At 41.5% G+C, this 11,479-nt stretch overlaps 1 protein-coding gene across 1 annotated transcript in view; it reads right to left on the reverse strand.

Annotated features, from left to right (window-relative positions):
- Positions 1 to 3,957: 3,957 nt before the first annotated feature.
- The window catches only part of si:ch211-214e3.5 (zinc finger protein 518A), a 21,104-nt gene continuing 13,582 nt past the window's right edge, over positions 3,958 to 11,479 (reverse strand). Inside the window, exon 3 of the mRNA XM_005749529.1 lies at positions 3,958 to 8,780. Within this exon, the coding sequence (XP_005749586.1) occupies positions 4,717 to 8,760 (4,044 nt within the window). The 5' untranslated portion in view covers positions 8,761 to 8,780 and the 3' untranslated portion in view covers positions 3,958 to 4,716. The remainder of the gene's footprint in view (positions 8,781 to 11,479) is intronic.

Raw genomic sequence — 11,479 nt, forward strand, 5'->3', positions numbered from 1 at the left:
TGGCCAACTTGTACATGGAAGAAGTGGAAATGTTTGTTCTGTTATCCTGAAACACCACCAAGTCATTATTTCAGGTCTGTGGATGACATACCTGGATGGAAATCAAATCTCAGGACGTACCATAATTCAATAATCACAATAACGCGGCAGACCAATACATCAACTTCACCAAGGAGGATATGTAAAATGACAGGTTAGTCTGCGACTGTCAGATCTCCATCAGTAATGTGAGACATTTAAAAATGATGTGTACTGTAAACTAACACATACGAAGGAGTATTTAAGGTTTGACTGTCATCACAAACTGGGTGTCATCAGGACACTACAACACAGAGCAAACACCATCCCCACAGACACTGTGGCCAGGGAAGCAGAATAAGATCATATCAAAAAGACCCAGAGTAAATGTGGTTATCCAAGCTGGATATTTGTCAAAGCTGGGAAGGCACCAAAAGAATGCTCTTGGCGATCCAGGAAAGAAGGAAAACTTCTGTACAGCCTTTAGTGATCCCTTATGTGTCAGGAGTATTGGAACAACTGAGACACATTTTCTCTCAACGCCACATCTCTGTGGTTTTCAAACCCCAAAACAGGCTGCACCAAAAATGAGTCCCAAGGAACAGGTGGGGCACCCTGTGGCTCCTTGTCAAAAACGGCAAAAATATTCTCTGCTCAGGGAATTGAAGGGGAATGATAAAACAGGAAATGCTAACACTGTGGTACACTCAAACCCAGGCCTGGTCACCTGTTTGCCTGTCGGTGACCTAAAGTAACATAGTCAATTCTGATAGTTGAGAAGGAGACTGACCATCACTCAGCTCGCTGCAAAACATTCCCATCAGTAGCCAGCAAGCTGCAATATATGGATATCAAGAAATGTTGAAATTAAATGGTCCAGAAATGAGCCACCCCACATCCTAGATGCTATCTAGAATGTGGATACGCCCCTCCTCCTTTCTTCACTTCCCCTTAGTGCTGCCCAATTCTTGGCCTCTAGTCTCCTTTTTCATGGAGGGTACTGCTCCTTGTGGCTGCTCAGCTTGTAGCCAAGCATCTCAGGGATCACTGCTGCCATGGTGTAAATCAGCTCCGGGGTTTTGGTGACGATCGCAGCAGTATTAACTCAATTTATTTTGAGTTGTTGCCCATCTTAAGGGCGATCATACCAAAGCCAGTTACTGCGGTCACAAACATGACCTTTGTTCAAAATCTCGTCAGAACAGTGCATGAGACCAGGGATTTGCTAGGAAGCCCTGAAAACCCTTATAGATATACAAACAAAATGCATGGTATTTGATAGGTGCGGGCAGTATGACAGATGTTCTGATAGTTAAACATAATTCACATGCTAGAGAGAGTTCATTAAAAGTGAAGCATAATACTGAGTTCTGGTTATACCTTGGGGGTATTAATTTAGAGTCATTTAGATTAATGTAGTTAATCCACCACAGGTAGCATAAATAGAGCTAATTAGCCTGGAGGTTGTTATCATGTAATCTTTATTTTGTACCTATTTGATATTAATTCAAGGTATCTGTGTTTGCATGGGCATATTTTAGGTCATCGCATATGTAGTAGAGGAATTTAGGATTAATAGTTGCAGGGTAAGGTGAAAGGACTAAGACAAAATAGTGAAAAACACAAACAAGGGGGAACTGTTGGGGTTATTGTTCTTTACCTTTTATTCTAGATAAACAAACACACACATACACACCTAAACACAAATATAACCTCATATAGGCACGAGCACACAGACAGAGATATGCACCCCCACCTATACACACTGCCACACATCACCTCATATCAAAATAGAACACACAGGATTGACACAGGCGTCAACATACTGTTAGACATATAAAGAACTTTCATCTTTGGGCATGTTTGAGGTTCAATGTAGAGTTCTGGTTTCTGTAATCATAAAGTTGTTATAAGAGGTGAGCATACATCATATTACATGTGGACTTGCAATGTCTCTGTAATGGCACCAGCAGGTCAGGTCAGGAAGCACCCACCAAAGAGTAGTGATGCCCTATCTTAGAGATAACTTTATGTGTTATCAGATGTATGGAGGTATAAATGTGCAGAGGCTTTTTTAATTAATAAATACTTTTTTTAATCAGTGGTGCCATAAGGGTTAGGATGCGTGTTTTAGGGTTAGCACCTTGCATCTTTTTTTATGTACCATGTGGACACTCCAGAATGTTATATTCAGATTGGACAATCTGCAAAGTGCCTGAAAATAGGTGGATGGATCTTTGTTGGGAAAAAAAAAATCAAAGTATTTGATATATGAAGCTAAAATTCCAAAGCAATCATGCATGTTCAAGAACCAAGCTAGTTTAGAAAACATTCTAAAAACATGATGATTTGAAATGGTGATCCAGATGTTGAAAATGAAAAATATGCACATTTTTTACAAAAAAAAATTTCTGAGTTATCAGTACCATCTCGAATCCTCTGATATTTGTTCCATTTGCCAAAAAAATTTAAGGGGGTTGAAAAACATTTCTTGAAAAGTTGATATTTGAAGCTTTAGAAAACTTTTTTTTTTTGCAAATCTGAGACCGTCAAACAGAAGGCCCATGCTGATTTGATATTGACCCTGCTGTCATTTTCTATTTTTATCTATTTTAGTCTGATGTTACTTACAGTAAAAGTAGGTTTTAGGCATACATTTGTACAACCTTTTCTTTCACGAAATGCTTTTCATGTGATATCAGCCCAGGGTGTTAACTTAAAGAAGCTTATCATGAATGAGGAAAAAACCCCAAATAAAATAAGGATAAGTAAGAAGGATCAGAGCTTTATTCCATTACTATTTGAAGCTTATTTTATTCCAATTTGCCACTTTAAAGTAATACGTAAACCATCCATATAAAACACTATTTTTAAATTCCTTGAAATTTTATGTGGAAAGATTACTGAACTAGATCTAAACAACCGGGGGTATAATTGATAAAATGTTTTAAAAAACCCTCCTGAAAAAACACAAACAGGGCGAACAACAACATGAATAAAACAGGTTTTGGTCTGCATCTTGGACCCATTACCTCCATCACTAATGAACTAACAGACTATATTAAAGAGGCCAGTCATTTTGGAATTTTTGGAAGTGAATGTCAAACTTGACTGTCAAACCACGCAACACTTGACTGACATTTTTAGCTTTTTTGGTAGCAACATAGTGCACCAAAAGCTTCATTGGCTACGTTCACACTGCAGGTCTTAATGCTCAATTCCGATTTTTTGATCAAATCCGATTTTGTCGTCTGCTTGTTCACACTACAAATAAAATGTGACAGCAAACGCGCTCTAGTGTGAACCCTCAAAGCGGCCACATGCGCAAAAGAAGACGTCACACACAATGCGCTCTGTTTAGACCCAGACCAATAAGTATTATTTGACTGATGGACCTTAATATAAAGACTTGTTTCGGACTTTACGTTTCCCAATTTTGCTTTACGTTATAAAGTTATTTTGTTATTTACATATGGCCTAATAATTACACTTATTGCTGTTTTAGAGAGGAGCGGTGGTTCTAGCTGCAGATTTCTGTCAGAATCTGCAGATTACAGTACAAATAAAATGTTCACATTTCTCCAACGTTGTCTTCCCAACAATTTCACTAACATCTACACAGGATGGCCAGGAAGCGTTCACAATGTCTTCTCGGGTGCTTCTCCAGCGCTGATAATTGGCGTCTTGTCTTGTGTCAGTGACGTAAAAGACGGATTTAATGTGACCATCAAACAGCAGTCGCTTTCTAAAACATCAGATATGTATCGGATTCAGTACCATATACGAAAGTGACCCAGGTTGGATTTGAAAATATCGGATTTGCACTGTTCACACTGTCATACCATGATCGGATATGGGTCGCATAGGCTCAAAAAAGTCAGATTTGATGCGCTTTCGCCCGCAGTGTGAACGTAGCCTTTGAAAGACCGAAGAAATAAATGCATAGGCTGAAAGAAAAATCATCCTAATGATTTGTCATTAAATTTAGACTCAAACAATGACTCACAACAATTTATTCTCTTGGGTGTTTTAGACAGGTAACTATGAAAAGGTGCAGCTCATGTTATGGTACAGGGAAATCCTGATAAAACTGTAAACATTATAGTATAGAATGATACACTTTCCAATTATAACTATATTTTTTGGGCGGGGGGGGGAATCATTCAGACCAAGATCTTTTTCCCCTTCCTTCACAAACATAAAATAATGTAGGTCGTTTATAAGGTTTATTGTTAACTATACAAATAACAGCTTCATGTCCTTGAGTACAGAATAATAAAAAATACAAAAGTCCCTTAAACTAGAACTATGATTTACAAAAATGACACATGACAAGCCAAATGAATTCTAAAATTACCTGAGGAATTCAATCCAACTCGACATACAACCTTTGCTTATGTTTCTTTTGTTCAGCCAGTGCTCTTAACACAACCCTAATTACAGTGTACCATTTTCACAGTTCAATTAGACATCTGCATGTATGACAAATCATGCATGCAGTGCATCATTTACCAGAATATGCACCTATTAAAAGAAACTATGACTCAAGAATATATATTTAAATTTACAGAGAACATACAGAGAACAAACTAATAGTGGAAGGCTGTTAATGCACAAATATACAATATACAACCAGCAGCAGAACAACAGTTCCACTCAGGAGAACATGTCCACCCATCTTAATGTGATAGAAAAATTTCAGAATAGTTTATTCCAGTCTCTAGTTGCCTCCATGAGATGCCTCTGACCGTGGCCAATCCAATCCTCTTGACTGCTGAAGAGCCGACCACAAAACCAGCAGTCAAACATTACTTGCTCTTCTCTACAACCTGATAAAGTTTTTACAACCTCATACTTCTTTTTGCTTTTTTTTTTGAGTTTCAATTTAAGGAGGAATCGCTCCCGGACAGAACTTTGAACCGGTCGAGATTTTGGATTGTCGAAATGAGATGCGTCTTTGGTTGAGGAATTCTTCCCTTGGGTGCCAAGCTCTAAGAGTGCTTGGACTGTTTTTTGAGACAGAGAGACCTTCGTGACAGCACCTTTGTACCTATTTACTACCTTCATGATGTTGGCCACTTCAGGAATGTCAGCATCTGGATGATTGAGCACCACTACAGGCTGGTTTCTACTAGGGCATTTGATCTGCTGTAGAGAATTCAATGGGGCAAGTCTAAGTGTCCGTTCTACCTCTTTGGCTACAGGTTTCCATAACAGAGTCTCTTTCTCAGTTGGAGGTTTACTCAGGAATCTTCTTGCCTTGTGCACTGCTCCTGGAAGTTCGTCAAATAATGCTTTTCTGCGCCTTTTCCTTTGGCTTGGAGGCCGAATTGGCCTTGGGGCGAGGACAGGTTTCTCTGAGTCACACAGTTGTTGTGCCTTTATAGTTGTCTGAGAAGGTGCGCTGCAGGAATCAATGACATCTTTTTGTTTGGTATTGTGAATGGTGATCAACTTTTTTATTCCAGTGGAAGCAGCTGCATTAGTTTTGTTTGTCGACACCAGGAAACACTGAGTCTGGGGTCTGGTGGCCAAAAACAAAGGTTGATTATTTGAGGTGGGAGTGCCATTTGTAAGAAGGCTACTAGTGGGTGTGACAATTTTAAATATAACTTTGTTTCCAGAGCCCTCATTCGTCTGGCTGCAATGAGTTCCATTGTTTGGCTCTTGGTTGTTCAAAAGTAGGCTTGATTTGGGTTGAGAAATGTACCGCAGCAAGAAGGCTTGCCGACCAGTCTGCAGTGCGCTGGGTTTGTCTGCACTACTCACTGGCATCGCTAGCACTGGCCGTGAGTTAAGTGGGAGCTGGGCACTTGCCAGTCTGAGGGCAGGAGTATTAGCGGCCTGGACAAAAGGAACAGACCTTTGTACTAAGTAGCACGTTGACTGAGACTTTGCAGTTTTGTCTGAAGTTGTATTTTGTGATGTGCTTGAAAAGAGTACAGGGCATTTTAAACCTGCACTGTTAATAAGGTAGTGATTTAAACCGGTACCAAAACCTGGTTGAACACCAGAAAGAAGAGCGCTCCCTTTTTCAGCAGTTCCAGGTTTTATTGCTTGTACACCTATCCTTTTGCTGTCTGGATTTAGACCTGTGGTTTTACTTGAACTTTCAACGTAAGACACATTGATTTGAGGCTTTGCAGAATTTGCTATGAGTTTAAAGCCTGGGGTAGCCTTGACCTGCACTGGCATTGCAAATTGGTTCTCACTAGCCCTAGTCAGGAGTACTGGCTGATTAGCCTCTGGTAGCTGAAGAATTCGCACAGTTCTTTTTGTTGGTTTTAAAGAATCATTGTTTGCACTTGAAGAACCCGTTCTTTCCTTGTTAAGCTGTTGAGTAATGATTGCATCAGAATGTTCTTCCACAAAATTGCCAAGGGATGTTAAACTACTCGTAGGCTGTCTTTTAGATATCGGAATGGTCTCTTCCTCAATTTTGACAATATTGAAGTCTTGGAGCACTACATCGGGATTTTCTTCTGTCAGAGGACCATCAACATTAGATATACACTCATCAACTTCAGTGTCACTATTTGCACTTTCTGTGCATTGTTCTGGTAATCCTGCTGATGTCAAGTTGAAGTGTGATGATTTAGAGGTATGTCTTTTATTTGCCGAGTTATCATCCGAATTATTCTCCAAGTTTGGGGTGATGTTTGATGAAATGTTGAAAGCATCCTTCGAATAATTGTGAAAAGTAAATACTTCTTGGTTTGGTGAGTCCTGAATACATTTCTCCGAGCCAATGGCATTTTCTCTGCAGCTAACTGAATTTGGTGGAGACAGCTGTGATGGGCAACACGATGTATGTTTTGCATTTTCCTGTCTGTTTTTATGTACAATCTCAGTTCTAAACCTATCATTTTTATCTGATGAAATGTGGAATGACTGAGGTCCATTTTCCATAGTGTTAAAAGCAGAATTCCCTTTGTGCTCATCAGTTAGGCTGCAAATGCTGTCAGGTGTGGATAGCTCATTTACTGCTTTAGGCTCCTCGTCGATTTTTCTAAAGATGGGTTTGGGAAGCAGTGTATCTTGAGCAAACTTTGAAGGTGAAGATAAACCACCGACCTTAACAGAACACACTGTTGCAGGGTGGCTGGAAACACCATGGCAGTTACAAGGACTGGGAGTTTGGGTAACTGACTTACTTTTCAAGTTCATTTCTTCCATAGAGCTTGTTTCATTTGGATGATGTGCCTGATCCAACTCATTTCTTGTGGGACATGAGACATCTGCACAATTTAATGATGTATCTAATATAGCATTTGTTTGTTCTCCAACACTTTCAATATGTGGAGCTGAACTTAGGGCCCCAACTGATGTTTCCTCCTCCTCAATTTTTACTTTAACTGCCAAAATATCCTCTTGATCTATCTGTATGCAAGATCCACTTCTTGGTGAAACAGCTAAGCACTGTGATGTTAAGCTCCTGCTATCAGAGCAAAGCTCATTCTCAGAGTTTTTACTTTTATCAAACACAGAATTTAGTGTGGAGAACCCCCCTTCAGCAACGGAATGATTCTGATCTTGCTTTGTTGTTGGGATTACTTTGAGAACTAAATGTTTTTTTCCATCGACCATCTTGAATCCCATAACTTTAGTTGTACAGTTAGGGGGGAGGGAGATTTTGTTCTTAACCATTAGAACAGTCAGTCCGTTACCATTGTTGTGACTTCCACTATCAGAGGCTGGACAATTGTCACATTCCTCCAACGTGATTGGTGTTGACTGTTCTGTATTATGGGAAACTTTGCTCAAAGTTTTGTCCTTTTTTGCTACAGTCCCATCAACAAAGTGCTGGGTGTCCTCTAAGGATTTGTCTGGCTTAATTAGTTTGCCACTTTGATATTGTTTCGATATCCTTTGAGTCTCCTGTGACTCACTATTCTTTTTAAGCATCAATTTCAAGTTCACAGATGAATTTGCTGGTGAGCCATTGTCTTCTATCGCCTTCCATGCATTTTTTCTTTCTGTCACCTCTTTGTGAACAGCTGCCATGTGTTTTTTAAGGTACTCACTTCTTGCCGCACCATATCCACAGACTTGACATGTGAAAGGAAATGTACCCGTGTGAGCTTTCATGTGCTTCTGGTGATCCTCTTCATTCAAGCTAATATGTTTGCATTTCAAACACTTCCAATGACTTTCATTATGATGATGGATATGCTGGACAAATGTCCCTGCATCCACAGTTGTAAACTCACACCAGTCACAGCTGAACTGTCCATTTACACTGTGGCACATGATGTAGTGTCTAGTAAGCAAAAGAAGAGAGTACTGCACATCATCATTACAAAGTTCACATGTAACCAAAGTATTTCTGTGCTCAATCCGATGGCGCTGAAGAGCAGGAAACTCATTTGTGACAAAATCACATAAATCACAAGGGTATGTAGGAAGGGTTCCTCTGTGAACTGCTCTAAAATGTTTGAGAAGGTCATTGGGGCTAAAAGTACAGTTATCTTTACAAACTGAGCATCCAAAACTCAAAATTTTGCCAGAGAATACAGCCCCTTGTTGAATTTTACAATGGGCTTTGTTAAGAGGGTTTTTATCTTTCCTAGTGGAAGTCCCATTATCCTTAATGGCAGATTCTTCTGAATTGCTGAAGAGCGACCCATCTGTTACATCTCTGAAATGTTTATACAGAAAGTCTTTTACTTTTTCCTTTTCATCCTCTATTACAGATCTGTTGCAGTTTTTTGGAGAGTCATATGGTAATCCATCTTCTTCCATTGTTGCAAGTATGAAGGTTTCTGTAAGACATCAAATATATTCTTGATTAATACAAGTAGAGAGATGCACCAACACACACACATACACACACGCTAATCTGGGACTGGGTAATGGCAGCTTTGCTAACTGCTGCAACCACGTTTAAAAGAAACTTTGAACTTTATATTTATACCTGCTGTTATGGCAGAGGAAGCCAGAAGTCGTCAAAAACCATAAGCCAAGACTTGATTTTTTCCACAAACAGTTTTCAAAGTGTTCCAAAGTATCCCCCTGTATATCTGTATGTCTTTGAGGTCCTGAGGTGGAATATCATTTAAATCCCAGTATGAAATCAACATCATCATACACATGTCTTCAATCCACATGCAGTAGATCTGGTGTGACATGCCAAGTTACAAAAATTGAGAGGTGCACGACTGGCTGACACACCACAAAGTGTTGTGTGTTCTATGCCCGCTGAGATATATGTAATCTCTCCACTGTGTCCTAGGCCAACCCCAGGGCCTCTAGAACACCTCACCCAGAGGAGTACCGGTTCTACTCTGAGGTCCTCACCCTTTCTCTAAGAGCGTGAGGAGCTCAGCCAACCGAAAGAGCCCAGCCAACCTTCAGAGAAAGCCAATTTCTGCTGCTTGTAACCAGTAAATTCACAGCTTCACTTTCACACTAAGCTCTCTTTTCACCACGACAGACTGGTGCCATGACCACATCACTGCAGCTGCAGCCCCAATTCGTAATCTCCTGTTACCCTCTTCCCTCACTTGTGAACAAGATCCCAAGATACTTCTCCTCCACTTGGGGGCAGGAACTTGTCCCTGACCAGGAGTGGGCACTCCACCCTAATCCAGCTGAGGACCATGGCCTCAGACTTGGAGGTCTTTCACATTTACCTGTAAACCACTCTAGTGTGATCTGGAGGCCAGTACCAAACTATATCATCCACAAAAAGTAAAGATGAGGTTCGGAGGTTACCAAGGCGGAAGCCTGCCACCACTTGGCTATGCTTAGATATTCTATCCAAACAATTTATAAACAAACTAATGACAAAGGGCAGCCCTGGAGGAGTTCAGCACCCACTGGAAATGAGTCAGACTTTTTGCAGTCAATGTGGACCGAGCTCTAGCTGTGGTTGTACAGAGATTGAATGGCTTGTAACAATCAGCCAGACACCTCATACTCCCATAAAACTCCCCACAGGATACCCTGAGGGATGCAGTTGAATCCAAATCTAAAACACAAAACAAAAAAACAAACAAACATGTAGACTGGCTGGACAGACTCCCAAGAAAAGCCCAGCCACTCGCCTAAATGACTAGACCAGTTGCACTCACTCCAATCATTACAAAGTGCTTCGAGAGAGTGGTGCTGGCCTACATCCAGAGCAACATCCCAGACACTCTCCCCTGCAGTATGCCCACTGGCCCAATAGGTCCACATCAGACACCATTGCTGCTGCCCTTCACTATTCCCTCACCCACCTGGAAAACAAAGGCTCATACCATCAAGGTACTTTTTGTTGATTACAGCTCTGCCTTCAATACTGTCATTCCACACAAACTCACTCACAATCTGGCAACACTTGGCCTACACCCCACCCCTATGTGACTGGCTACAGGACTTTTGACTGGCAGGCCCCAGTCCATCAGGATTGGCAACAGGACTTCAGCCAGCATTATTACTAACACTGGAGTTCCACAGGGTTGCGTCCTCAGTCCCATCCTCTACACCCTGTACACCCACGACTGTGTCGCCTCCAATAGGGATAACACCATACTGAAGTTGGCGGATGACACTGCAGTGATTGGTCGCATCACTGGAGGAGACGAAGTGCCTTATAGGAGAAAGGTGGCCGATATGGTGTCATGGTGTGAGGACAACAACCTCACCCTCAAAACTGATAAGAGTGAAGTGGAGAGGGTGAGCAGCTTTAGATACCTAAGCATCTACATCACTGAGGACCTCACCTGGACACTGAACACCACACAGCTGGTCAAGAAGGCTCAGCAGTGGCTGTATTTCCTGAGGAGGGTGAGGAAATTTGGTATGTCAGCCAAGATCCTCAGCAGGTTCTAAGGCTGCACTGTGGAGAGCACACTGACCAGCTGCATCACTGCATGGTACAGCAGCACTGCTGCCATGGACTGCAAATGCCTGCAGAGAGTGATATCAACTGCGGGGAGAAGATCATCAGGACCCCGCTGCCGTCTCTGCAGAGCATCTACCATTGCAGAGTCCAGAGGAGACCTACCTCCATCCTCAAAGACCCCACACACCCTCAGCACGGACTGTTCACACTTCTGCCCTCGGGACGAAGGTTTAGAAGTGTGAAATCTACAACATCCCGACTCAACAACTCCTTCTTCCCCACTGCTATCAGAGTCTTGAACAGCTGACCTATTTTAACAGTAATAATTATTTTTGCACATCAGGTCATCTCACATAACCAGCATATTAAGCTCATAGCTCTTTTGCACATAAATCTATTTGACACTTATTTTTTGTCTCCACTTATTTATTCCTGGTATTTGTATTTAATCTATGTGTACATATTAACCGGCATCTGCATATGGACAGCATCTGGACTCCCCAGGAACCTACGCCAGGATCCTGTTTGTGGACTTCAGCTCTGCCTTCAACACCATCCTTCCAGACCATCTCCGAGGCAAGCTTTCCCAGATGAATGTGCCTGATCCCATCTGCCGGTGGATCACTGACTTCC

Source organism: Pundamilia nyererei, unplaced genomic scaffold (genome assembly GCF_000239375.1).
Source record: "Pundamilia nyererei isolate P.nyererei 1_Seehausen unplaced genomic scaffold, PunNye1.0 scaffold00248, whole genome shotgun sequence".
NCBI lineage: Eukaryota > Metazoa > Chordata > Actinopteri > Cichliformes > Cichlidae > Pundamilia > Pundamilia nyererei.